The sequence below is a fragment of the Myripristis murdjan genome, chromosome 14 (assembly GCF_902150065.1).
Source record: "Myripristis murdjan chromosome 14, fMyrMur1.1, whole genome shotgun sequence".
NCBI classification, from domain to species: domain Eukaryota; kingdom Metazoa; phylum Chordata; class Actinopteri; order Holocentriformes; family Holocentridae; genus Myripristis; species Myripristis murdjan.
This window is the reverse complement of record NC_043993.1, coordinates 34623941-34651445: the sequence shown is the minus strand read 5'-3', so window position 1 is coordinate 34651445 and position 27505 is coordinate 34623941. Positions and strand designations below refer to the sequence as shown.

The following is a 27505-nucleotide window of genomic DNA, read 5'->3' as shown; positions in this document are numbered from 1 at the left end:
TTTTTTTTTTTTTTTTTTTTTTATCCTATTGCGACTGTGTTCGCTGTGATCGAAGGTGAAAAAAATTCAGGATGTGTGTTGCATTTTTTGGATGACTTTACAAAAAAAGGAAGAAAAAAAAAAAACACTAAAAACTGTGAGAGCGGGGGTTGAAATTGGTCACGCAGCCTGATGCTTCACGGCTGTAAAAAAGGACGAGTAAAACAACCGTCGCTGTTCCATATGTCAGCACACTAATTTGTCTAATCTATGGGTTGTTAGTGTGTGTGTGTGTGTGTGAGGGAGAGAGAGTGAGAGAGATAGACCTTCAGTAGTAATTTTGAATTTTACTGGTATCTACAGGTATCAGAGTTAACTTTAATGCTTTTTAATATGTTTTGAAGGTAACTTTTAACCAAATGTAAGGGATCATTATTGTATTTATTAAAAAGCAGATTAAATAACAAGTATTGTACGCACAGGTGGAAATCCTGGTGGGGACCCTCATCATTCATCTTGTGTATAGGGGTAATGACGATTTCCTCTGTATGCATTAGAAAGAAATGCACACAGCTTTGGATCATAAAAATGTAAAAGTATGACATTTCTGGTGAAAGTTTCTCTTCTCGGGCTGTCAGTTCGGTGATTTTGGTGATGAGCCAGACGGACTCTCAGGTTTCAAATGTGAAAATGTGGCAAATAGGGGGCGCTTTAGACATCGCTTTTGGCGCCCCACCCCCACCAAGAGCTGCTTAAAGGAAATTTTTCTGTCTCTTGCCCCACCAGGCAAGGAATTGAGAACAGAGATCTTTAAAAAAAAAAAAAAAAAAAAAAGATTCAGAACTAAACTGATGGAACGCTGCATTTCTGTGAAAGGAATCAGTTTATGGAACGATCTGAGCAAAGAAACCAAAGAATCCAAGTTCAAACTACATTTAAAAGAACAATTAAAGCCAGTATGTTAAGGAAATATAATGAAATATGTTAGTTATGTTTGATTGTCATAATCGTTGTCATGAAAGGTATAGTAGCCTATATATATATATATATATATATATACATATATATATATATATATATATATATATAATTTTTTTTTTTTTTTTTTTGTTAATGTTTGAATGGTATAAATTCAATTGGAATACTATTATATTTTAATTTTGTTTATTTTATTGTTTTAATTTAAGTGCTTTGCAAATTGTTTTTTTTTTTTTTGGATAAAGGGGCAGATTAAATAAGATTATTCTTGTTTCTGCTCCCTTTCACTCAAGATTTGGAAATGTTGTGTTTATAGTGTATTGTTTTTTTTTTTGTTTGTTTTGTTTTGTTTTTGTTTTTCAATGAATGAAATAAAGTGGTAACACTTTACAATAAGAGTACAACAATTAACGTTAGTTAACGTTAGTTAATGCCATGATGTTTAATTAACTGTTAGTTAATGATTATTATGGCATTTACTAATGTTAATAATATCTACAATAACCCTTAAATAACATATAAATTAATACCTTAGCATGAACAGGATTAGTAAACATTACCATTAGTTAACAGTTAGTTAACTGTTACTTAATGTTTATTAGTTCATTAACTAATGTTAATTGTTGTACTCTTAACGTTATTATTGTACTCTGTTGACAATAAAGTAAATAAATAAATTGGAATATCCCTCCTTTGACTGTATGTATTGAAAAGCAGATGAATTGAGTTCATCAGAGTCAGCAGCGCCTCCTGCTCAGTGGTAGGAGAACTCCTTCAGAGGAGTGATCACAGGCCTACAGACGTGCAGTGCAGGATCCTGGGATTAGCCGTGCCTGGCCTCGCCGTCGCTCGGCTATAAACAGACCTGTGACACAGGAGAACCTGGTAGATCTCTATTTGAAGCGTCACTATATGAGGTGGCATAAGACACTACATAGCATACATAGCTTATTCACGAGCCTAGCCTCAAGAGTATGTCGACAACAAAGTCAACAGCTTATGTGGCCCACGCCGTATTATCAGCGTCAGATTTTGCAGGGTTTGAGGGTTCTCCACGACCTGAGCTGAAACACTCAGGCCAAAAAACCCTGGGTCGCCCGTCTTAACCCAGCCTACATGCTTCAAAAATGCACGGTCACCCATTTTAACCAGAGGCTTGGATTATATCTCCCATCTTGTTCAAACCATGAATGAGCTGTTTTTGGCCGGGCGAGCTCTCTCCCTCGCTGGCTAGGATCCAACTTGGCAACGCTGTCAGTAAGCAGCTTTGAAATCAGAAAACATGTCACTCATTCCCCTTCACTCACTGCAACCACAACGGTCAGTCACCCCTTTTATGCATCGCTGCCTTTACATTAGATTAAAAGTAAAGGAAACCTAATGAATTCAGTAAATATTCTGCGGTTGAGAACATTGCTTTTCTGCAGATTTAAATCTACTGGATCATTAACCTGCTCGACTGGTTCAATCTAAAGGCCCGAGAGGGATGTGGGAGATGCAAATGTTGGGGTTTTGATCTCTACAACAGACTGTTTGCCTGATTCGGCTCGCCGCCATGTTTGGCTAACTGATGTCATTCGATGCGGAAGTGCAGTAGACTCCAGCGTTAAAAACTCTGCGATAAAAACACCGTTTCAAGAGCGGGATTAACACACTCACGGCAGGAAATCATCACAGTCGCTACAATAAAACATTTTCCTCGGCTGAGTTATGTTTTATCACCGTCGTTTTATCGCTCTCGAATGAATGGAAATTGATCAGCAGGGCGGCCGTCCACCTCCGTTCATTTTATATCTCGGACTCTGCAGTGGTGACACACATCTTTTGAGCTGTCTTTTTGCAGGAGCTCTGAAACTGCGAGAGCGTGACGGTTGTATGAACCTGGCACGTTGCCCTTCACATCCATGTCTGTCCAGACTCATCATGTTTGCGCTGAAGACTTTGTAGGAATTTAGGAAAAGGTATCAAGTGTATTTTTTGGCAAAACGGAAGTTATTACTGTACTATGCACTACATACTATATTGGGATGTATGATTCCAGTGAATAATTTCCAGTGAGAAACATTTAGAGCACGTAAATAAGGCTGGTTACTACGACCACACAAATCCGCTGTTTTTTAAGTCGCACATGATGAAATTTAAGGATTTAGTTGATTATAAAATAATGCAAATTATGTTCAGAGCTAAAACAAAGTCGCTCCCAGACAGTATACAAAAATTCTTTTCAATAAAGGAATGTAAATATAATTTGAGAGGTGTTGTTAGGTTTACTATACAAAAAGATAAAAAAAAAAAAAAAAAGAGATTAAAAGGAGATGGATTTCTACTGTTGGGGTAAAACTCTGGAATGATGCCGATGAAAATATAAGAATGTGTAATAATTCTATTTTTGAGGGTTATAAAAGTGAAGGATGATTATTGTTGGAACTGGTATAATCATTATTATTATTATTACTTAGTAAATTCTGGAGGGTAGAAGTTGAACAGATACATTAAAGGATAGGCATATATAAGCTTTTTGCTTCAGCCTAGACCTTTTTCAGTGATTGTTGTCTGTTCATAATGTGGTTTATATTGTTTAAAGATTATTTTCTATGTATACTGTATATTGTTTATGCAAATGGAATAGTGTGACTGAAATAAAATACTACTACAACTACTACATAGGACTGACAGGGAACTTCGTCACACGAGCTTGTGGTGGACCTCCAGAAGGACAGGAGGCCTCCTCTGAAACTGAAAATGTTGAGTTATGGTGTTGAATAACATGCAGAAAAGTGTCTTTTTTTTTTTTTTTTTTTTTTCCTTTCCAGACAATTATGTTGTCACAGTGAAGTTGACCTTTAACTTTTTGGATATAAAATGTCATGACTTCTTTATTTTATCCTTTGTGTTTGTGTGAAACTTTGTCATAATAAGCATATGAATTCTTGAGTTGCGGCCAAAAATAAATGTGTTTTGAGAGGTCACAGTGACCTTGAAATTTGACCTCTGACCATCAAAATGTAATCAGTCTATCCTTAAGTCCGAGTGTACGTTTGTGCCAAATTTGAAGAAATGCCCTCGAGGTGTTACTGGGATAGCGCATGAACAACAAAGGGAGGGAGGTGACTGCTCTGCACAGCCACAAGCACATCTGCTTTGCTTGGAATGGTCCTTTTGATTTATCCACACAAATCCTCGTCAAACATTAATACATAATTTACTTTCTCCTCCGCTCACATGCCCGGTTTCTGCAGCGGGCGTACACTTCTGCATCTCTGGCATGAACTCAAAAACACCATCGAGCAGTGAGGAGAGCCGCCGTCCTCCTGGGGCTAATCATTACCTGACAGGTCACACCTGTGCCAATTAGGCTCACCCTCCACGGAGCCACTCCCACCTGACTCTGTCCTGCAGCTGAGCCTGGACCGCACACCACCACCGCCACAGTGACCTTGACCTCTGACCCTGACCTTTGACCTGACGACTTGAAATTGGGCGGAGTGAAATGGTCGCTCCACCCTGAAAAGAGTCCCCAGGGAAACTTTAGCTTTACACAACCAGTTATCAGTTCTGCGGTTTATGAATGGCGACAAACACGAGCCACAGAAGAGATTATAAAGTGGGTGTTTCAAACCAAAACTGAAATTTGAAAATCAAGATCAAGGATTTTGATTCTCTTTTGTGAAATCTTTAGTCAAGCTTCAAGTCGAGTCTACCTTTATTTATACAGCACATTTAAAAACAAAAAAGGTTGACCAAAGTGCTTCACAGAGTACAGAATTAGCATAATATGCTAAAATAAGATATACTAAGAACAGAATAATTTCAAAATAAAGTCAAAATAAAATCAAGATACAAAAGATAAAAGATAAGATAAAAAGAAAAAAAACATGGAGAAACAAAAATCATGTTAGTGCAGGGCAGGGGCGGATCTAGACAAATATTCATGGGGTGGCAAGAGGGTGGCATGGAGACTTTAAGGGGTGGCAGAAATATATATGCTGATTTAATACCAAACGATCACATGTATCAGTATTTGCTTGGAAAACCCCCAAATGAGGATATTTTAACTCAAACAAACATTCTATTATTGTGGTACATGAGTAAAGCATTGAATAGAAAACCAAAAGGTGGCATTAGAAATATTTATTTATTTATTTATTTATCAATCCCTTAAATAGTGGGAGTGTTTTGCTGCATTTACTTGCACTCGGACATTTGAGTCTCGTAACAGCGAATTTCCGAACAGCCACAATTAAAAAATAAATAAATAAATAGTCTGAAATTGGGGTGGCAACTAGGGTGGCAAGGCATTTTTCTAGGGGGGCAGTTGCCACCCCCTGCCACCCCCTAGAACCGCCTGTGGTGCAGGGGTGTCCAATCATGTGCCATGGAGGCCAAGAGGCTGCAGGTTTTCATGCCAACCAACACCTCCACCAGGTGACTTCACTGACCAGCTCACCTTGTATCAGAAAGGAGGAACTGATCAGTGAAGGCACCTGGTGGAGGTCTTGGTCTTGGCCCCCGTGGCTCATGGTTGGACACCCCTGACTTAGTGCCTCTGAATGTAAAAACAGGTAAATTGTAGTAAATGGGCCAAAGACTGAACATGACTGGTATGGACCTTTAGACTACGACAGCCGATAAGGGTTTGTCAAGGCCAGTGTGAACGGACTGAAGTCGCCTTCCAGAGATATTTTGTGCAGATATCCAATATCTAATCCAATCCAATCCAACATCAAAATCTAAGCAGCTGATCCTTGACTCCAAGCGGATATTTGGGCCACATTTCAAGAAACTCGTCAAAAGCATTCCTGAAATTTGTGTGGACGGACAACCTAAAAACCACAATGCCATAAAAATGTTAGCAGCTACAGTATCTGAGGCTAGTTAGATTACAGAATACACTCAAGACCAACCGTCTCTGCCAGTTTTCTCTATGCTTTAATTCAGCCGTCAAAATGATGAGTCACATCATTCATGAAATCAGGCTGCATGCATTTCTGTCTTCCATCCTCTGTTTTAAGAAAATTTTTTTTCTGAACCATTCCCCCGTCCAATGTGATTCACTGTTACCTCACAACCGTGCTCAATAAGCTAATGTGGATTTAAAAGAGAACAAAAGTACACCTGCACAAAATACCGTTAGCAGCAGGACAATTCTTTATTTTATCACCAGAACAGCATTGCATAAATATGTGGCATTTTATCTCTATCAGGTCGTCTCACTTCGTCTCACTTGAACCCGCGTCTCCAAAGAGAGAAGGGATAATTGAATCATGGGATTTGAAGGTCTGAACTGAGGCCGGTTACGTGGCACGAAAATAGAGTGTGTCAGGAATCAAATCGTTTATTCATCTCCTCGGAGATTTTAGTAACTGATATTCACTTCTGAAAGGCCAAGGCCATTCGATGTACTTGTAGCATGTCTTTTCCTTTTAAAAGGATTAGACTGTACGGCGAATAGGAAGACTGAGAAACAGAGAGGGAGAATTGTGTGTGTGCATGTGTGTGTGTGTGTGTGTGTGTGTGTGTGGTTTCCTGCTTGAACCTGTTGTCACCCTGCACCGATCTCCACGGGAATGCAGCCATGACACCGTCATCGGCAAGGCAACGGAGGCCACGTGACCTGCAGCAACAAAACCTCAGGCCTGAGCTGCAAAAGACTAACTGGCCTCTCTCTCTCTCTCTCTCTCTCACTCGCTCTCTCTCCTTTGCCTACCAATCCCACTCTACCCTCCTCCTCCCATTTCACCCCCATGCCTCACTGCCTCCTAGGGCTGTATAGTTGCATACTCGGTCACAAGACCCGGACTTTGCACAATCCATTCATTGTGTGTCCACCCCACCCGCTCTGCTGAGGGTTCAAGGGGTGAGGTGTGAGTGGAGGGGAAGGAGAAGAATGGCCTGTTGCCTTGTCCAGCAGTGTTGTCTTTTCTCTCCCGCGGCGTCCGACTGGTGAATAACCTCGGCGTGTCTTTCATCACGACGTCTTTCTTTCTGATTGTGTCTTTCTATAGTTCTACAACCATGTTCTGACACACACACACACACACACACACACACATAGCCTGACACTCTTGGGGGGGTGGGGGGTATTTTCTGCTCCTCTAAGTTAATGGGCTACGTAATGTAGAGTTGCACACAGTCCACTGGCACTGCAGCAGCGCAAAAGGAAAAGTGACAGCACCGACAAAAAGCGAACAGGGTGAAGTACATTCTAGGCTCTCTCTCTCTCTCTCTCTCTCTCTCCCTCTCTCTTTCTCTCAAACTCAAGTGAATGCAGTTAAACTACAAACTGCATCATCATCCGTAACAACTGATGTAGTGGTAAATAGATAGATAGGATAGATAGATAGATAGGTATACTTTATTGATCCCAGACTGGGAAATTCACACGTTACAGCAGCATCATCAATAAAAACAAAAAATTAAAAATTAAAAATTAAAATTAAAAGTATATTCAATACAGAATAAATATGCGAAATATATACACTAAAGACAATAAGGGCTAAGTATATACAATAAAGTGGCCTGAGAATATGAGATGTTTAAGTGTTGAAATGTAAGAAATGTAGGATATACTGATGAAAATAATAAATATGAAAAATGAAAAATACAGATAATAGATGGTATGGCACAGGGTAAGCTTGACACCATGGAACCAAGAAACCAAGTGGCAGAACCCGACGCCCGGTAATGGGATTTGGCGACTGTCCGACTTGATTTGGTCCCATGGAATCACCACTTCTAATAAATAACAGTTGAGGTGCTGAGTGATGGATAATAAAATAAGATAAACTAAACAAGTAAGTAAGGTGCTGAGTAGTGAATAATAAATAAACAAACAATTTAAGGTGCTGGGTAGTGGAAATATTAAGATGGGTAACGATGACCACCACCAAATCATCATAAGTCAAACAAACATTAGAAGAATGTTATATTTACCCCAAAAAAAAAACTTATATTTGAAGTTCTTAAAGAGATAGTTTGGATTCTTACCCATATCTTACCCATAATATTTGTTGCTCCATGCAAATGCAATGCATCCACCGAGCGTGGTCCATTAACTCCTTCCCCGTCACGAGAGTGAGAGCTTCACAGGGAGTGCACTGCTCCACAATGAATGAAGCAGATACAAACTGGAAAACAGCAGCATTCTGAGTGGCACCACGAAGCTGTAAAAGTGTTTTTAACCGAGTGCAACAGGGTCGATGCTATTTTCTGCCGTAGCACCGTCGCGGTGTCACCCTGCAGTGGCGCTCTGGTCCCACATTCAGCCTACGTGGTGATACAGTGGCGGCGCTATGGCAGAAAACAGTTTGCCGTTTTAGAAGCCAAGCGACTGGAGAGAGCTTTGAAAGTGAAACTTGTGTTGCGGTGCATCCATTCAAACACTTTTTCAGCTTCGTGTCGCCACTCAGAATCGTGTTACTTTCCGTTCTGTGTCTTCTTCATTTATTTTGGAGCAGTACTCCGGGTGAAGCTCTTGTTCTTGCAACAGGGAAGGATTTAATGGAGCAAACTTAGCATATATAAGTTTGGTCCATGTGCATGATGCAGCAAATACTACCATATTAAGTTTTTGGTGAATATCCAAAATGTGGAACTGGCATATCTTGACATAGTATTGGCTAAAGTATATGCCCTTCTGAGTGCCTTTTTGTCAACCTAAAACATTATGGTATTATTGGTGTAGATCAGGAGTTCTCCAAGAATAAGGTGGGCCTCCCCTGAATGAGTAAGAAGAAAATGGAAAAAACGCCAGCTGCATCTAGTTGGCCGGCCAGCTACAACATGGAGAGGTCTCTGGATTGTGCAGGGCAATGGCCAACCCTGCCAGCAACAAACCAAGGCATCAGAAATACGATGACATGGGTCAGATCTATAGATAACCCACGGCAACAATGTGTCGCTTGCAAGGAGCTGCTGGCTAATGATAGCCTGAGACCTGCAAAACCTAAAAGCTAATCACAAAGCTAATGTCAAAGCCACTGAGGTGTCTTATCAGGTCACATTACACAGCGCCACAACAGGAATATAGGATGATTTTCCAGAGGAGACTGTAAACGCTGAGTGGTTTCGAACTCCACTCGTGGTCCAACCGGCTCCGAGCGATGGACTGCTGGTTCGTGAGGAGGCGGCTTTGGCTGACCTGTGAACTGACCGGGAGCCGCGGCAGAAAGCGATGCATGTATCCATCGGGGGACCTTCGGCTGTCCGAGGAGAGCGAATTCCCAGGCCTCACGGAGGAAGAACACGTACCGCTCGAGGCTTCAAGTGGAGGATGAACTTTGCTTGTTCCTGTCAGGCCGCGCTGCTCTGCATCCGACACGCGTGTGCAGCAACGAGGACGCTTTCACGCCTCCCACTGAGGGGGAAATAATATCGACTCAGGGTCCGGGGCGTGGGCTGGGACGTTGGTGAAGATCCTAAAAGCTTTTTTACATTTTTATTCAACATGTCACCGGGCTGAGGCTTCCACAAACAAACCATTCACTGAAATCAAAATTGATATTGATGTTACTGTTAACTGAATTTGAACCGACTTTAATTGTCAATTACTAGCTGACGTGTGATGTGACCTTTGGAATAAATAAAATGACTGTGAAAGGATTCAGTCTTGCGGTCTGTTGTGCCACATGTAATTGGCTTCTTGTCTGAGTATTTGAATATGAATGTCACCATTCAGTCCGTGTGTGTGTATGTGTGTGTCTCGGGTGTGTGTGTGTGTATGTTGGAGTTCTCTAAGGGGAGGCCCGCTGTCTTAAACTTTGAGAGCGCAGGGTGGAGATGATATGTAGACATGGGGTGAACATAATGTTGAATTTTACTGAATGTTCACCTGTATTTTAATTTCTAGTCTGCACAAAACGCTTCTGACACAACGTTTGCGCGGTTTCAGCTGACCTGGGCCGGGAGTCTCACGTTACACTGAATGGGCTCCCGACCTGAGGTGATGAGTGATACTAGCGTTTTACCAAAGTGAGAAAGCATGAATGATTGTGGAAAAATGAGAATTGGTAGTAGGTCTAAAGCTGAAGCCAGCAGTGTTAGTGTTAGAACTCCAATATTATTATTATTATTATTATTATTATTATTTTACCTTTTATCCGGCTATTTTCCATTCATTCTACTACGATGTGAAAATGAACTACTCTGCAGGAAAATCCTCCCCAGGGAAACATTTGCTCTCCACAGCCAATTATCAGTCCTGTGTTTCTGAGTGGTGTTAGCTGCAGAGACACAGCATTACATGGTGGGTGTTTAATCCAAAATGATTATTTGAAAATTATGGGATTTTGATTATATGTTGTGAATTTTTTTTTTTTTTTTTAATAACCCTGCATCATTTGCAAAAATGGTTTGTTGCCATGTGAAATGTGGGTAAGTTGTAGTCAATGGCCCAAACATTCAAAATCACTGGGATGGTCATTCAATAATTTGCCTACTGGCTGTAAATAGGCCAGGGCGGTAGTGTTTTCAAAGGAATATCGCCTTACATATATTATGTGGGTGGATGGGTTGAGGTCATCCACTCATCATCATCTCTTTCCACTCAGTCAACCATAATCCCAACGGTTGATGGGTCATGAAGCATCCATCATCCATCATATGAAAGACTTGGCATTTACTTGGATTTTTGTCTTGGCAGCCGTCTCCCTGCTCACAGTGGACGTTCAGTGTTAGAGCTCAGACACTGTTGCGTTTGTGTTTTCCGTTCCAACTCGGTGAATTCACTTCTTGGAGGACAAACATCAGCACAAACGTCGGCGATGTGGACGTCGCTCGCCGAGCACAGTATGGCGCTTTTTCGTGACAGATGGCTGAAGACGGACCGGCCAAATTCATCCTCGGCTGCTCAGAATCAGCTTGTGCATGAGACGTTTACTTATTGGTGATTTCAGTCAACAGTAAGCGGCTTCCGAAATTAACTTAACTGCCTACGCGGGAACAGATGCCACGTCGGAAATATGTCACCCAGACTGTTTTCATGTTCATGCACAGTATGAGGAACGAAGTGTCAATTTATAAGTTGCTCACTGGCTTACGCTGTGACGTTCAAGGCGAGGCGAGCTTATTTTTAGAGCACCTTTCAAACACAAGGCTATTCAAAGTGCCTCAACGATGTCTGAGAACAGGAAAAAAATGAAAACCCCACTCTAACCAAAGTGCTGTATTCAAATGTTATCATCTCAGAAAGCGGTGGGCTGATCGATTTGTCCACAAAAGGTCCTATATTTTACCCACATTTGGTGCGAGGCAGGTATTCATTTCAAACCGTGTTCATGAATCAGCAACAAATGAAGCAACGCATGCAAAAAACAAAAAACAGAGTGGGCTGGAAGTCCTCACAGCACGGCTAAGACAATGAACCTGAAAAGGCAGAACTGTACCCATGATACTTTAATACTTACAGGACTGAAGTATTTTCTCCATACTGCCTAGCCCTATCATGAATCATGAATATGATTCAACAGCAAGAGCTAAGAGTGTTAGCTGGGGGGAAGTCCACCTCAATGACAGGAGGCTAACAGTTAGCATTTGTAGCATCCAGCCATTATCAAGCACTTAGTAACACTGAGAGGAAGACAGCATCACTACTGTCCTACAGAACAGCAAGGAGGGGGAGATGAAATAATATCATAATTTTTCAAAATGGGCAAACTATCCCTTTAATCCTTCATCAGGTGTAAATGGGTCAGGGGTCATGGCCAGCAACCACAGCCTGATCTCATGCTGCCTTTAAGTGCTGTTGAAAATACAAGTTGAGCGCACATGACTGACCCAAAATAAGAATTTTCCACATTGTGGAGATGTGACATTTAGCGGGCAGATAGCGAGTAAGTTATGTCAATAACTGATGGTAGCAATGACGGGATTATTACCGTGTATTTTTTTTCCGAGCAAAAGCACTTGATCATGTGATGCAGTGTTAAAGCTGCAACAAACAGCATGGGATCTGTGTGGCAGGCTGTTTTTTTTTATTACGGCAGCAAACACCCTGAGGCATAGCCTGGCCCTGTAGATGTTCGTGAGAAATACATTTTCCATTAGATGAGCATTAGTGAATTAGCAGGAGCGCGGTTCAGGCCAAGTGATCAGAAGGAGAGTTCAGTGCTTTCCAGTGCATAGCTAACTCAGCAGTCAGTCCTGACCGGAGCTCACAGGAGGATTAACTAGAGTGACAGCGTACAAATGAGCACTGAACTGAGCCCTGTACATGTGAGCATGTCGCACTGCCCGGTACACACACAACACACACTCAGTTATGCCACGGTGGTAGTGTTCTTGGTGGTATCGTGCAGGCCTGTGTCCTGTTTTTGTCGTTGTTATTGTGCTTGCTTGTCCAAAAATGAATTATTAATCCAGAAGAGTAAGTGGTCACAAGCTCCAGTTTGGGCTGGTTGGGCTCCCCCAGTGGATGCAGGCTTTGACTGATCTGACCAGCTCCTAAAAAGCACAGTACCAGTCCCAGGCTGCTCTGCACAAGTCCCCACATTATGAAAACACCCTCCCTGTGTGTGTGTGTGTGTGTGTGTGGATTCTGATCCCACCGAGACTTTTTGTCATTAAACATGACAGATATCCAGCAGAAATAATACACTCAGTGCACGCTGCAAGTAGCACGCGTGTAAACTCTATTCATGTCATTCACTGATCTGTATTTTCACCTGTGCCTTTACACACAACACACACTATCATCTCTGATGACGCTAAATAATGTAACAACACTATAACTGTAACATTACTCAGCTGTGAGTGTATAATAACTTTGCTGTACTTTATAGTATCTTTTTTCCTAAATTATCCTGTGATATCATGATAGTAGGCCTATTTCTACAGGGATGTGTGGTTTTGCTGTAATATTGGTAAATTATAATATAGGATTAGCAGTTTGCATTTCAGTAAGAAATCACCACAGCAATCAGCACAATCTAGTCAACAGAAGTACCAGGAAGCTGAATAATGACCCGTCACTAACTGATGGAGAAGGGTTTGGATTCAGTAAGTTGGCACTTATTTATTTGATGTGTTTTAATAATTCCTCTTGCACTGAGCTGTTCATTGGTGGAAACGATTTCATCTCTCTCTCTCTCTCTCTCTCTCTCTCTCTCTCTCTCTCTCTCTCTCTCTCTGTGGTCTCTTCCTTTTACATTTTCGAAATAAATACAATAATGAAAATGTGATGGTTATTATGATTATTATTGTTGTTATGATGATGGAGACGTGCAGGTATGAGCCGGTGGGGTGACATCAGTCCCTGGCTGGTGTTGTGCCGTGTGTGATGTGAATATTGTGGTCCTACCTCTCGCTGACCAGCACCACGTCGGCATCGCTCCACTGCTTGAAAACGGCCGGCAGGATCCTCCTGAAGGCGAAGAACAGTCCGGGGAAAAGTACGGCGCCGCAAGCCAAAACTTGCCACATCCTGCCGTCCGTGTCTTCCTCGGCTCTGGCTGGCGGTCCGTGCGCTGGGAAACCCTCCGCTCCGCTCGGCTCCGTGCGCCGTCTACACGCGGCGCTCAGGCATGTTCGGCCGGCCTGCTGAGAGCGTGCGTCGCCGGTGACAGTCCACCTCCACCCGGCCCTCCGCGCACCGCTGAGCCCCGGCTGCTCCGCCGCTGTCAAGCCGGCGACAGGAACACAGCACCACTTCCGGAACTAACCTTCACACACTCACACAAAAAAATAGTTCCCAGGCGAGCGTCATGAAAAAACAACTCTTCCGGCCAAAACTTTCAAAATATAACATGAAACCTAAATATATATATATATATATATATTTTAAAAATGACCGCATCGGTGGGGCACTGTCCTCAGTACTGTTCTTTAAATAAATAAATAAATAAATAAATAAAAATCTCCTAAACTTCCATCCAGACCAGAGAGCAAGTCAAATAGATAACCCACTCTCCTCATTCCTACTGCATCTTTATGTATTTATGTATTTATGCATGTGTGTTTTTATTTATTCATTTTAATGCTTGTGAGGGTTCGAGTGTATTCACTTGATTTTGTTCAAAAATATGAGGCATTAGGCAATAAACAAATTAGCAAGAAAATGACCCCCAAAAATCGAGAGAAATTTGTATATAAACAACACCAAGAATAAGAATAAGAATAATATTACAAGACAGTTGCTGTAAAATTTCCAAAGCAAATTATTGGAAATTTGTAAATTTAAAAAAAATGCAGTGCTGTAGGTGAAAAAATAAATTAAAAGAAAATAACCACAAGTTAGCCCAAATGTTTAAGAGAAAAAATAAATTAATTCAAGAACAAAGAATTGTATGACTCATTTGTAAACATGACAAATATGAAAAGCAAATGACCATAACTGTATATGGCAAAACATTATATCCAAGCAGCTCCTCATTTAACATGTAATCATATCAAAAGCCTTTGTCACAGTTCAGAAGGAGCGCGATTAGACCTAATGCCTCAAATAATCAAAACATCAAATAATCTGTGTTGAACATTATTTCAAATATGTCAACCTCTAAAATACCTGGGGTTGAAGAGATAAACATCGATAAGGCATCTTCTAAGCCTTTATTTTGAAGGGTCAATAGCCTTGGCTGTGGTCTTGCTGCAGCAGCTTGACTCTGCACAGGCTGCCGGTGATGGGCGGCTGCAGGACGACCAGCTTTTCTTGAACGGCTTTTCAAAACGATGGATTCCATTCAAAATGTCTGCAAAGGTGAAGTGAAGCCAGCAGCAGCATCGTGGGCCTTCATCATGGTCGGGATAAAGTCATCCTCAGTGAGCAGCCTCATGATGCCACAGCTGACACCAGATCAGTTTCATCTCAATACATCTGGGGAGATTTTGCAGAGAAGATTGAAGTCTGTTTGTTAGCCGGTCGCTCTGTTGACCACATCACAGTTTGCAGCAACACAAACACATTATCAAATGATGCACTGCCTGTTTATGAATTCAGTTTTTCAATTCAGTTTTATTCGTACGGCATCAAAGGTTATCTCAAGGCGCTTTACAGAAACCCAAGAGATATCAACCAAATCCATGACCCAAAATCTAAACCAAGGGCAGCGCAGGGTGACAGCGGCGAGAAAAAAACACTTTGAACGGGGAGAAAAACCTGGAGGAGAACCGAACTCTGGGTACACGTGGTCAGATGTAAGGTTCAGTGTTCTATTGTTATTTAACATTATATTGTTATTGTGTTACACTGATACACTAAGCTGTTACACTGTTGCAAAATGTTGGCATGGACGCTCAATATAGCACATGCTACTGTGTTAGCCTGGAGCTACTATCCCTCAGTATAGTGGATGCTAAAGTGTTAGCCTGCAGCTTATCCCTCAGTATAGTGGATGCTAATGTGCTGGTTTGGTGCACAGGAACCAGTCTACAGGGAGTGCATGGATGCTGATGGTGTTTACATTCTCATCACCTCATAAACAAGTGAAGGAGTTATTATTTATTGTTTATTATCATTGTGCAGCTCAGCACCAGGAGTCAGCTCACAGCTGAACTGGACTGAACGAAAGGCGCGAGTCAGTGGAAAGCGCCGGGTTTCCCATCATGCCTGCAGACAGAAGCTAGCTGTGAGGCTGACTGATCAGTGCTGACACAAACTAAGCCGGATGGAGTTTGCAGGCCAGCGGGGCGGCTTACCGGCCACTGATTATGACCGTGCCAAAAGACAAAGTTTTCCCTTTCCTGCAACCCCGACAAAAAAAAAAAAAAACAGCAGTCTTCTGTCACGTTTTGGGAGGACGCTGTAAAATACCCCAGCACAACAAGGCCTGTATGAATATTATGGGTAAAATGTGCAGGGATGCCATTATTGGTTTTTGTAGAGTCAGAGGAGAGACACTGATCCGAGCCAACTCCCCCTCAGACTCGACAGAAAAACTGACTTCATTAATGCTAAATTGGCAATCAAAATAATGAGACGATTTCCAGAGAAAAGCCAAAGCGCAGAAACAGCCGGGCTCCTCTGTCACCGTGTCTGTCAGCTGCAAATCCTTCACGGCGCACATGAGACAGCACAAACAGCATGACCACATTCAAAACAGGCCCGGTCACTGGCTGTATCGGAAGCAGGAAGATTAAAATTAAAATTAAAATTAAAATTAAACACAAGTAACAAAATAATTAAAGTGGATCAATACAAAGAATATAAGAGGGAGGAAAACCTTTTCAAATCCTATAAGACTAATAAAAAATAAAATGTACTTAACCCTTGTGGGGTGGTCATATTTTTCTTAATCAGCCAGTGTTTGTTATTCAGCCAGGGTCTCGTGTTTTATATTAAAATTCTCAACAGATGTTTACTTCGTCCCACTTACAAGCAATATAATATTTACCCTTTACCTTTGTTAAATCACATTTATGAATAAAAGTGTTCCTCGTTTTTTGTATTTTTTTTTTTTTTTAATAAAATGTAATAATAAAATAAAATGTAATATTTTTTTCTTCATTTGCTAGCTGATGATGGGCTGGTCCTGGTCCTGGGGCTGGCTGTTGACCAGCTGGTCCTGGGGCTCATCCTGGTTTTGGAACTGGCTGATGCTCACTCTCATCCTCTTCTTCAAAGTCACTGTCAGACTCTCTGACTACTTCATCGTCAAAAGCTTCTCTCTCCTCCAAAATCATTTGCAAGGCCCTCTGAGCAGACAATCTTTTGGCCTTCTTGATAAGTTTTGATCAGGAACCGCACTGACAAAGCTAAATTTATTGCGTCCCGCCGCCAGTTTGCAGCTGGGATTAGTATGAATATGAGAAAATAAAGATTCCAGAGACAGAGGGTAAAATGTGCAGGAATGTCAGAGCATTCCTGCACATTTTATTGGCCCCTGAAGAGGCCAATAAAAGGCCCCAAGATCATTTCTGTCTTGTATAAATTTCTTTAAGCGAATCTATTGTGAGCCTATCTAGGTTTATATTGCAGAAATAAAGGTTTAAAGCAACCACTTTTATACGTGAATTGAATGTCCCTGAAAAAAGTGTCTTATCAGTAGTTACAATGTGCATCTTTCAGTGGATCAGGGATGACTGAGCCATCTGTTGGCTGAACAGGGAATGGTGGGATTACTGCCGAGTGCCACCATTAATGGAAACCTTTAAAGTACAGTCTTTACACGAGTAAACCAGAGGCAGATTTTTTTTTTTTAAGGGATGTATTTAATGGGATGTTGAGTTTTATTTGCAAAAAGATAACTGTATGTAAATCTCTCTGTGTGTCTGTCTCTGTATGTGTCCTGTTTGAGAACATAAGCATAACAGCACATGACCTCAACAGAGGGTAAGTTTACCGCAACAACTGTAATAATCATCTACTATATTTTTTTAATCTCTTAAAGCACAAGCCAACCCTTTTTTATTCTATTTATTTATTCTTTTATTTGTTTTTTGGATTTTATTTTCAAGGAAAGGGAAATTGCAGTGGGAAAAAAAAAACAACAGCTGACAGTAAATAACAATAAAACGAAAGGAAAGAAAGAAAAAAACTTGGTGTTGCTGAAAAGCCTGAACACATAAATAGTGCAAAAGTACAAAAGTGAAGTCACGGAATGAATAACGAACGCGTTAGGGATCAATAGAAATCTACTTCTTTTTCCAGTAATTTTCGGTGCCATGTTCATTTCCGCTGGCAGACTCACGGTGTGCCTGCTCAGCCGCTGTGGCCGTCCATGCGTGGCCATCACACACTGTTATCAGCTATCAAGTAAACGTTCCCTTTAAAGTCAATTGACCTGGTCTCACAGGGTTGTATCCGATGGCAGCCTTTCAAGAGTGTGCGGCATCAAGATTCACCGAGGTCCGAGCGCCCATATGTGCCTGTGACCGCTCCCTCGTGGCCCTGACAGTAACAGGTTTCCATGTTGGCACTCGCCTTCGTTTCCAAGCAGAAAAGAATCTGAATGAGCCTCTGACAGCTCCAGTTGATCTAACACTTTTATTATTTATTAACCCTTAAAAACAAATCATGAACCAGTCTGTTTTACCAGGCTGGATTGAATTCAAGATCCCAACAGTCTGTCACACCTGAAACCAAAATCTAGAGGAAGTCGCACCACAGGCATTGACCACTGTGAGAAAAATAAGTGCAGTACTGTCTTTTAGCCAGCAGAGGCAGTGCTGATCACTTGCTAAACAGAGCGGAATATATGGCGGTTAATGGAGCGTAATGCTATAAAACGATCTCTGCATTTGATTCCAAATATTCTTGCTGAATATTATTGCCAATAGGCAGCATTTTGTGTCAATATTCAATGTGAACAATGCCACACCAAACAAATATATGTATTCAGTGTTTCCCTAAACAGCACTTAGATCATCATGTGACACTGACTCCTGCATCCTATCTCTTTAACGGCAGGGAAACGTCAGGAATTATCTGAAAAATCAGCTTACAAAAAGCATTAGAGAGCCATTGAAAGACTAAATGAAACATGTAAAGTAAATTTTATTACAGACTTAACATGCATTTTTAGGAATCTCTATTTGTAGTGAACCACATGATGGGCCAATCACTTATTCACTAAAATGCCACTATTGTCACAATGAACTAGTAAGTAAATAAGTAAAACTGCAACTACCCTGTCAGCTGCATCCTCCTCAAAACCCAAGTCAACGTTGTGATTACTCTTCAGAAAACAGGCTCAGCGCTCGAGACTGAGGGCTGATGGGCCCGAACATGGGCCTCCAGTGTCACTTCCTGTCTGCCTACCCCACTAGTTTGAAAAACGGCAAAATGACATACACTGGGCGCAAAATTTCCAGCAATGTTCAGTTTATTTGGATTTGTAACCACGCCAAGAAAATTGAATTTAGTTGCCTAATATCACCATCTTCCATCACAAACAACATCTAGATCATTCACATCTACAAAAAAAAAAAAAAAAAAAAAAAAAAGAGTTTTCTGATCCCTTCACTAGAACTTTCCTGCACAAAATTCTACATCAATGGAATCAAGTCAAAGAGCAGCTACAGCATTATGATGTCACAGCTGGTCTGTCATACACAGCACGCATCAGAGGGGGAAAAACTCATCTCTCTTAGCTTGCTGAAAGACACCGCTTCGAAGAAGAGATGAGGTTTCGCCACAATGGCAGGAACCAAATTGAACTCAGATGACAAACTGGTGGGGAGCCACACGGTGAAACCTGACCCCTGCTGTGGTGATTCGGCGGAAGACCTCACCGTCCGGTTTGCGGGTCTGAAGCTGACAGAGAACAAAACCAACACCAGTAACTCAAACAGTGGCGGTGATGATTCGGTCAAAGACCTCACGATCAGGTTTGAGGGCCTGGCGCTGACAGAGAACCCCACCAAGAGGACCACCCACTGGTACGTGCTCTCAAAGTCATGCCGTGATGGAGATGACGCGGTGGAAGACCTCACCGTCCGGTTTGCAGGTCTGAGGCTGACAGAGAACAAAACCAAGGCTTTTCAAAGCAAGAAGACCAAAAACTGGTATGAGCTGTCAAACTGCTGCCACGCCGTCGATGACGCAGTGAGTTCGCTCACCGTCAAGTTTGCAGGACTACATCTGACAGCGGATCCTGCATTGTGCGGAGGTGGCAGCAGGAACGGTTCTTCTCATGGTGTCTAGCAGAAAGAGCTGAACTCCAGCCCACCTCCATGCAGGTCAACGGGACCTCAATCCAACTTACGACTCAAAAAATAAAATCAATACATTTCTATGCCACAACTGGTTACAGTCTCATAGCTCATTTCACTTACTTTAGGCATGTTACGTGCAGGGCTGGCCCGTGGCATAGGCAGTATAGGCAAATGCTAAAGGCACCATCTGCTGGAGGGGCGCTGCTAGCGGCCAGAGGGGCGCCAGCAGCGGTGGTTTACTGGCATGGAAGGGCGCAAGGGAGTAATTAAAGGGAGGCTCAGCTGCTCTAAAAACATAAATACATTTTCTTACAGTTTCATCACCCTTATGGAAAGAAAATATATTTACCAATATATGAAATAAAATATACGGTAATATATTAGAATATATTACATTTAATATATGGAATTACAATATGTTGAAATATATTTTATATTTGAAAATGCCTTACCAATACATGGAATAATATATTGGTGAAACATATATTATGCAATGTATTTATATATTGCATCAATATATTGTAATGTATTTCAATATATGGAATAATACATTGTGCATTAATTGTGCAATGTATTATAATTGTGCATTTCAGAGATTGCAATATATTGCATTTCAGAGATTGCAATATATTGCATATGAATATATGTGTTTATATCCCATGATATATGTCATTTTATATTTATAAATATCCTCCATAATGTATTTAGATTTATATGTGATGAATACTAGTTACACATATTTAAACACACACATATATATATATATATATATATACAGTACAGGCCAAAAGTTTGGACACACCTTCTCATTCAATGCGTTTTCTTTATTTTCATGACTATTTACATTGTAGATTCTAACTGAAGGAATCAAAACTATGAATGAACACATGTAGAGTTATGTACTTAACAAAAAAAGGTGAAATAACTGAAAACATGTTTTATAGATAGATAGATAGATAGATAGATAGATTTTTATTGTCATTGCACAATCATATACGTATAATAATGCAACGAAATTAGGGCTCAGTCCTTTCGGTGCAGGGGAGAATAGAAAGCATCGTGCATCTTGCTAGTTGAATAGCCAAGTCCAGTAATAGATGGCTGCAGCCATGTCTCTGATATCAGAAAAATGCAACAGTCACGGAAACACTTGTTGGATGTGCAAGCACAGTTCGTCATCCCGTATTCGCCATGGACCTGGCGCTGGAAAATGCTGGGAGGCGGCGGCCCAAAGGGCTGTCCTTTCAGCCGTGTCAACGCGCCGGCCCTGCAGCCTCGGCGTCCTCCGGAATGTCCTGGCAGCGACGAAAGTCCGGTGAAATTGGCATCCCGCAGCGCAATCCCAAGCTCAAAAGGTCCTGATAACTGTTGTTATATTCTAGTTTCTTCAAAATAGCCACCCTTTGCTCTGATTACTGCTTTGCACACTCTTGGCATTCTCTCAATGAGCTTCAAGAGGTAGTCACCTGAAATGGTTTTCACTTCACAGGTGTGCCTTATCAGGGTTAATTAGTGGAAGTTCTTGCTTTATCAATGGGGTTGGGACCATCAGTTGTGTTGTGCAGAAGTCAGGTTACTACACAGCCGACAGCCCTATTGGACAACTGTTAAAATTCATATTATGGCAAGAACCAATCAGCTAACTAAAGAAAAACGAGTGGCCATCATTACTTTAAGAAATGAAGGTCAGTCAGTCCGGAAAATTGCAAAAACTTTAAATGTGTCCCCAAGTGGAGTCGCAAAAACCATCAAGCGCTACAACGAAACTGGCACACATGAGGACCGACCCAGGAAAGGAAGACCAAGAGTCACCTCTGCTTCTGAGGACAAGTTCATCCGAGTCACCAGCCTCAGAAATCGCAAGTTAACAGCAGCTCAGATCAGAGAGCAGATAAATGCCACACAGAGTTCTAGCAGCAGACCCATCTCTAGAACAACTGTTAAGAGGAGACTGCGCCAATCAGGCCTTCATGGTCAAATAGCTGCTAGGAAACCACTGCTAAGGAGAGGCAACAAGCAGAAGAGATTTGTTTGGGCCAAGAAACACAAGGAATGGACATTAGACCAGTGGAAATCTGTGCTTTGGTCTGATGAGTCCAAATTTGAGATCTTTGGTTCCAACCGCCGTGTCTTTGTGAGACACAGAAAAGGTGAACGGATGGATTTCACATGCCTGGTTCCCACTGTGAAGCATGGAGGAGGAGGTGTGATGGTGTGGGGGTGTTTTGCTGGTGACACTGTTGGGGATTTATTCAAAATTGAAGGCACACTGAACCAGCATGGCTACCACAGCATCCTGCAGCGACATGCCATCCCATCCGGTTTGCGTTTAGTTGGACCATCATTTATTTTTCAACAGGACATTGAACCCAAACACACCTCCAGGCTGTGTAAGGGCTATTTGACCAAGAAGGAGAGTGATGGAGTGCTGCGGCAGATGACCTGGCCTCCACAGTCACCGGACCTGAACCCAATCCAGATGGTTTGGGGTGAGATGGACCGCAGAGTGAAGGCAAAGGGGCCAACAAGTGCTAAACACCTCTGGGAACTCCTTCAAGACTGTTGGAAAACCATGTCAGGTGACTACCTCTTGAAGCTCATCGAGAGAATGCCGAGAGTGTGCAAAGCAGTAATCAGAGCAAAGGGTGGCTATTTTGAAGAAACTAGAATATAAAACATGTAAAAATATAGTGGGAAAATAACATGGTAACGAGTATTCATCATCATCATCAATTCACTCACTCATTCATTCATTCATCCATTCATTGAGTGCTGCTAATTCTATTGTCCAGTTGTATAGAAAATAAATTAGTTTAGCATGTGTATTATATGGAAAACAGCCACATGTGTGGAAATAGCCTGTGACAAAAGTAGTTTCTGATATGAACATTACCTGTATTGACTTTATTAATTGTGCAGTGCTCCTGTTAATTCAGCACTGCCAGGTTCATGTCTGTGTTAGTCACTGGTAAAACCACAGATGGTAAGAGATGAGTCATTCTTACTCCATAATAATCCGCCACATACCAGGTATTCACTGAACCATGAGGTGCTACCGTTTTGCCATGGCATGTGTTTGTGACTGGGTTAGTCCATTTGTAAGGGAACTAAACCGCTCTCATTCATAATTCATACTGTGTCATGTTGCAGTTATCATAAATGACATCTGAACAATCACAACAGGGGAATACAATACGTGAATTAGTGTCAAACATCATAGAAACGAGGTTACAAGGTTTCCATTCAGGGCCTGAATCAAAATTATCGGAAGGTCGAGCAAGACGATCATTCCCAATTTACACTAACAACGCTCGATGAGGCCGTTCAGATACTTACTCCTTTCAAATAAGGATTTCTCATTATATCTTTTGACAAAGATTTTGAGAAGATATGTTAAGATGTCTTTCCATAACATAAAATATGCACGATACAGCAGGGTCCAAAGGTTTGTTTTTAGCATTTGCCAAAGGCTGAGAGACCATTTGTTTTATTGTATCGATATTCATTGTTAAAAAATACATTATTTAAAACTGATGGAGCCTCTTACCAAAGGCACCCAGCTCGGGCCTCAGCTTCTCAGGCTGCTCCCTGGAACAAGAACCCTGACGCCGTGACCTCCGCCATCGCACCGCCATCAGGACAAACCTGTTCAACAATAGGTTTTATTCAGATCTTTTTTAAGTAGTTTTAAGTTCTCCTACATACCCAGCTGTCACTCACCAGCAGCACATTTCTAGTTTATATACTGTATATAAAAAAAAAGTCAGTACTCGCTCTGGAAACATCCGTGGGCAGTGTTGTGTGTTTGTTTTTTGTTTGTTTGTTTTTTTCAATTTGATCTTCTAGTATCAGCTGTAGAACTGGCAATTAAATCAAATGTGTCAAATATGCGCCCACTGCTTGTACATTATTACAGCCACATCTCGTCTCTAGGTAGTGCAGTGCACACACACACACACACACACACACTCACACACACACACACACACTCACACACACACACACACACACACACACTCACACACACAAATGGGAGGGCTAAAGATGTGTATATGATGAGGTGGTGTTATTAAGTGCACCATAAAAGCAGATATCTGGGAATATCCCTGTCCTGATTGTAAAGTGTCAGGGAAAGTGGACACTGACTCACCGGCGGCTCTCAGGTAAAGTGACATGAGTTTAATTTGATCTATAAAGGCAAAAATTAACATAAAAATGATCAAAAAGGGAAATAAGTTGCTTTTACGTTGGTAACTTGTATGCTTATATGTTTATGTATGATAATCACGTATTTATTTGTGCATCTATCTATCTATCTATGCTTAAAAGACCATTCCCATGTAACTTATATCAATTTAATGTCACTTCCTATGATATGCAGCCTATGGATGGGTGAAAATTAAAGTAACACTTGCAGTAAATGCATTTAATTTGTCACCCATCTGTTCCTTATAATTTCAGTTGTAAGGTCTAACAAGGTTATAAACTGTTCGGCATGAAAAAAAGTTGGCTAATAGATTTTTTTTAATTTGTTTTAAATTACTAATTTATTTATTTTTGATGCCGGTCTGCTCATGTTTTCCTCCGTGTGTCTCTCCCTAGAACAAACTTCTCTCAAAAGCTTGTTCTTCCTTGTTTCCAGCATCAACCCTCAGCGCTCAGACGATGGCTGTGAATCTTCCCACGCTGACAGTTTGCCTGCTTGGCACAGGTACGCAAGAATCTTAGTGTTAGATATGAAAAAAAAACAAACAAAAAACAAGCTATGAAACACCAAGGGATAGTTCACCCGTTCTGAAAAATGTGATATTTCACTCCCACCCTCCCAGCTGTTCTTTAGAAACTCTCTTCCGCTCATTGTTACTGAGTGCTGGATACTGGCTGGATGCTCCAAATGCTAACTGTTAGCCTCTTGCCATTGAAGTGGACTTCCCCCCAGCTAACATTCTTAAAAATAACCACCTGTGTCAACATAGCACCAAAATAAAAGTTGAGACGACGTCCATAGCAATCCATAACTGCTTTCTGCATCCCTTTGTGAAATCTTTAAACATATTAAATATTCAGCTGATATCAGCTTTAAGCCATTTTGACAGCTGTTTCTAGGTGAATTTACACCCTGCCGTAATATCTAGACAATTCATGCTGCTCTATTGTCCTACAATAAATCAAATCTGAGTTACTGTGTTGAGGTTTGGGTAAACACCAGCAAAACTCCCGTGGAACATTATAAATACCAAAGAGAAGGTCAATAATGTTTTGTTTTTGTGAGATTAAGGTAAATAAAGGTTGAATAAATTAGAGACTTGCGCGGATTCAGTACAATTTAAAACTGCTCAAATATTATTGGAAGCAAGATGTAATGCACTTCCTGGTAACTTAAAAAAGGTTTTCAAAAAAGACTGGAACTACACATTAAAAGCACAGTGTAGTTTTAAAATGCATTGAAGACTATATGCATTTGAGTTTGTGGGGTGAATCTGTAAAAAGTTTAGTCTGGACTTGCAAATCAAATCTAAACTACATTCCACATTTGGAATAAAACAAAAAGTGCAAATATAAACCACTTTAAGAGTAAGGACAAAATAATTTTATACAAGTATAAAAAGCAAAATGCAAATGTGTGGGGTTTACTTTAGGATTATGTCAGCCATTGATTTGTTTAATGATGATGACCTACTCTTTGTTTCTGCTTCGCTGTATCTGCTGACTGGACATGTTAGCATATAGCAGTGAATAACTTTATGATGCTTAGGCAATTATGTCGTATGGAAAAGGTTTAAGATTAAATATGTAATCAAAAATGTGATTTCTTTAGCATTACAAGCTCCTCTTCATGATTTTTTTTCATTAATTTATATTGTGATATTGCATTTTTTTTTGTTGTTTTGTGTGTTTTTGTTATGTATGTTACATGTTGTAAATAAATAATTCAAATCATATTTGAGATTTTATTAAAAAATATTATAACTTTATTCTCTTGCAACCTTGTGCTGCCTCTTTGTTTTTACTGCTAGTAATCCTCATCAGAGCTGCAACAGCAAACACTTCTGCATCAACCCCAGGAGCTTCCGCCGCCTCCGAACCTCCACCTCCGCAGCCCGATGGCTCCACTGCAGACCCCGACAGCGCCACGCCCATCAGCACAGAGGCCTCCTCGGACTCCTCGGCCACCTCGGACTCCTCGGACTCCTCAGCCACCTCGGCCACCTCGACCCCCAGCTCCAGCCCGCCACTGGAGGAGCCCTCAGAGGGTCTTTCACCCGGCGAGATAGCTGCCATCACCATCGGCAGCATCGCCGGTTCAGCTGCTGTGGGTGAGTGCGACACACGAAGACACACCTGTTACATAATGCCTGATATCCTCTTCCTCAACTTCCTGCATCTGTTCATCTATTTAAAACAATGTCAATATAATATTGGGAAGGGCAACAGCAATGAAGCGGCTCCTCGGCACACCTGGTTCCCGTCTGTTCCCGAGCGTGTTCAGTCACGCAAATATCAGGCGTTCACAGGCCCTGCGAGTGCTGTGTACACAGGCACACAAACACAAACACACAAAGGCAAAAGGCAAACAGAGAAAACAGAGCTCAAGTTGTAACGCTGCAGCGACCAGAGGGCCGTGCCACGAGGCGAGTTCAGCAGAGCCAGGCTGGGTTTGTGTGAGCTGGCTCCACAAAACCTGAAGCCCCGGTCGGAGAAAACTGGGACCTCAGCTGGTTTTGTGAAGCCCAACTCTCTCTGAGCTCTGAGCACGGTCACATTAAAAGGGCCGTTTGGTCATGTGACTCTTCTTCTGCACAAAATGGACGGATCGCCTGCTGCCTTCTTCACTCAGGAGAAACAAACTGTCATCACAGAGAGCTAAGAAGACAAATAAGGCCAGAGAAGAGTGTTGGCAGAAAACTGTGGCTTGTGTAAATTCGTAAAATTGCACTCAAGAATTGCATATTTATATATCTATATATTTATAATACCTCTCTCTGATTCTTTTATCCTTGTTCTTCTTTTAATTCCTTTACTTTTTATGGTGTTTTATCCATCTTTTGCTGTGACCAATGCATCATTTTTTCGTTTCACAATGCATCTCTGATATAATGTCGAAATGACAATAAAAGGAATCTATCTATCTAATCTATGTAGGACTCACACTTTCCTATAATTTATTTATTTATTCTTTATTTCATTCATTTATAAAAGAAAAGAACAATTTAATATAAATACAACAAAGGATGCATGTAAATCAGTATAGTTTTTGTCAGTATCAAGTGAAATAAATGTAAGTGATATAATATTAGGCCGATGTGTGACAGACTTGGTGTTTTATTAGATGCAGTATCAGCAGCGCCAAACAAACTTGGCATCAAATAAGGACCAGGCATAAAAATATCCTTCAGAGTGTTAAAGAACTGCTGTGGCTTATTATTCTTGTGTTTTGTGGATGATATTTGGTGTAAAACTAAAAGGGCTAACAGGCATATTACTGGAATTTTAAGCTGCAGCGTAACGTGTGTCTGTTTCAGGTGGCGGGATCTTCGCTGCACTGAAGTTCACCGGGAAGGTTTAGGATCACTGTTTGCCAAACAGGGATGGTCGTGGCTAAATGCTGGAAACTAGACCGTTGAACAACCCTGTAATCTGAGAATGGCTATAAAAGGGGGACATTACAATACATCTCTGAGAATTTAATGCTTTGACACTTTTAAATTGTAGCACTTCGAGATTTGTTTTAAATGTAAAGTGCATTACAAATAAAATGTATTATTATTATTATCATGATAATTATTATTATTATTATTGACACTATGATTGACACCATAGTTGTTGTGATGGGAAATTGGTTTCAGTCTTTCAAAAAAACTCCACTTTAGATTTCCACTTTTAGATTTATTTGGGAATATATTCATAAGCTTTTTTTTTTTTTTTTTTTTTTTTAAGTAAGATCTCTATGCAAAGTATTGTT

At 41.1% G+C, this 27505-nt stretch overlaps 2 protein-coding genes across 2 annotated transcripts in view; one reads left to right on the top strand and one right to left on the bottom strand.

Annotated features, from left to right (window-relative positions):
• Nucleotides 1-13588, bottom strand: part of tlcd3a (TLC domain containing 3A) — a 42523-nt gene extending 28935 nt beyond the window's left edge. Inside the window, exon 1 of the mRNA XM_030068027.1 lies at nt 13253-13588. Within this exon, the coding sequence (XP_029923887.1) occupies nt 13253-13374 (122 nt within the window). The 5' untranslated portion in view covers nt 13375-13588. The remainder of the gene's footprint in view (nt 1-13252) is intronic.
• A 10619-nt stretch (nt 13589-24207) lies between these two features.
• Nucleotides 24208-27109, top strand: LOC115371017 (osteocalcin 2a-like). Its single transcript, XM_030068132.1, has 3 exons — nt 24208-24253; nt 25560-25859; nt 27066-27109. The coding sequence occupies exons 1-3, from the start codon at nt 24208-24210 to the stop codon at nt 27107-27109; spliced, it is 390 nt and encodes a 129-aa protein (XP_029923992.1).
• The last annotated feature ends 396 nt before the right edge of the window (nt 27110-27505 follow it).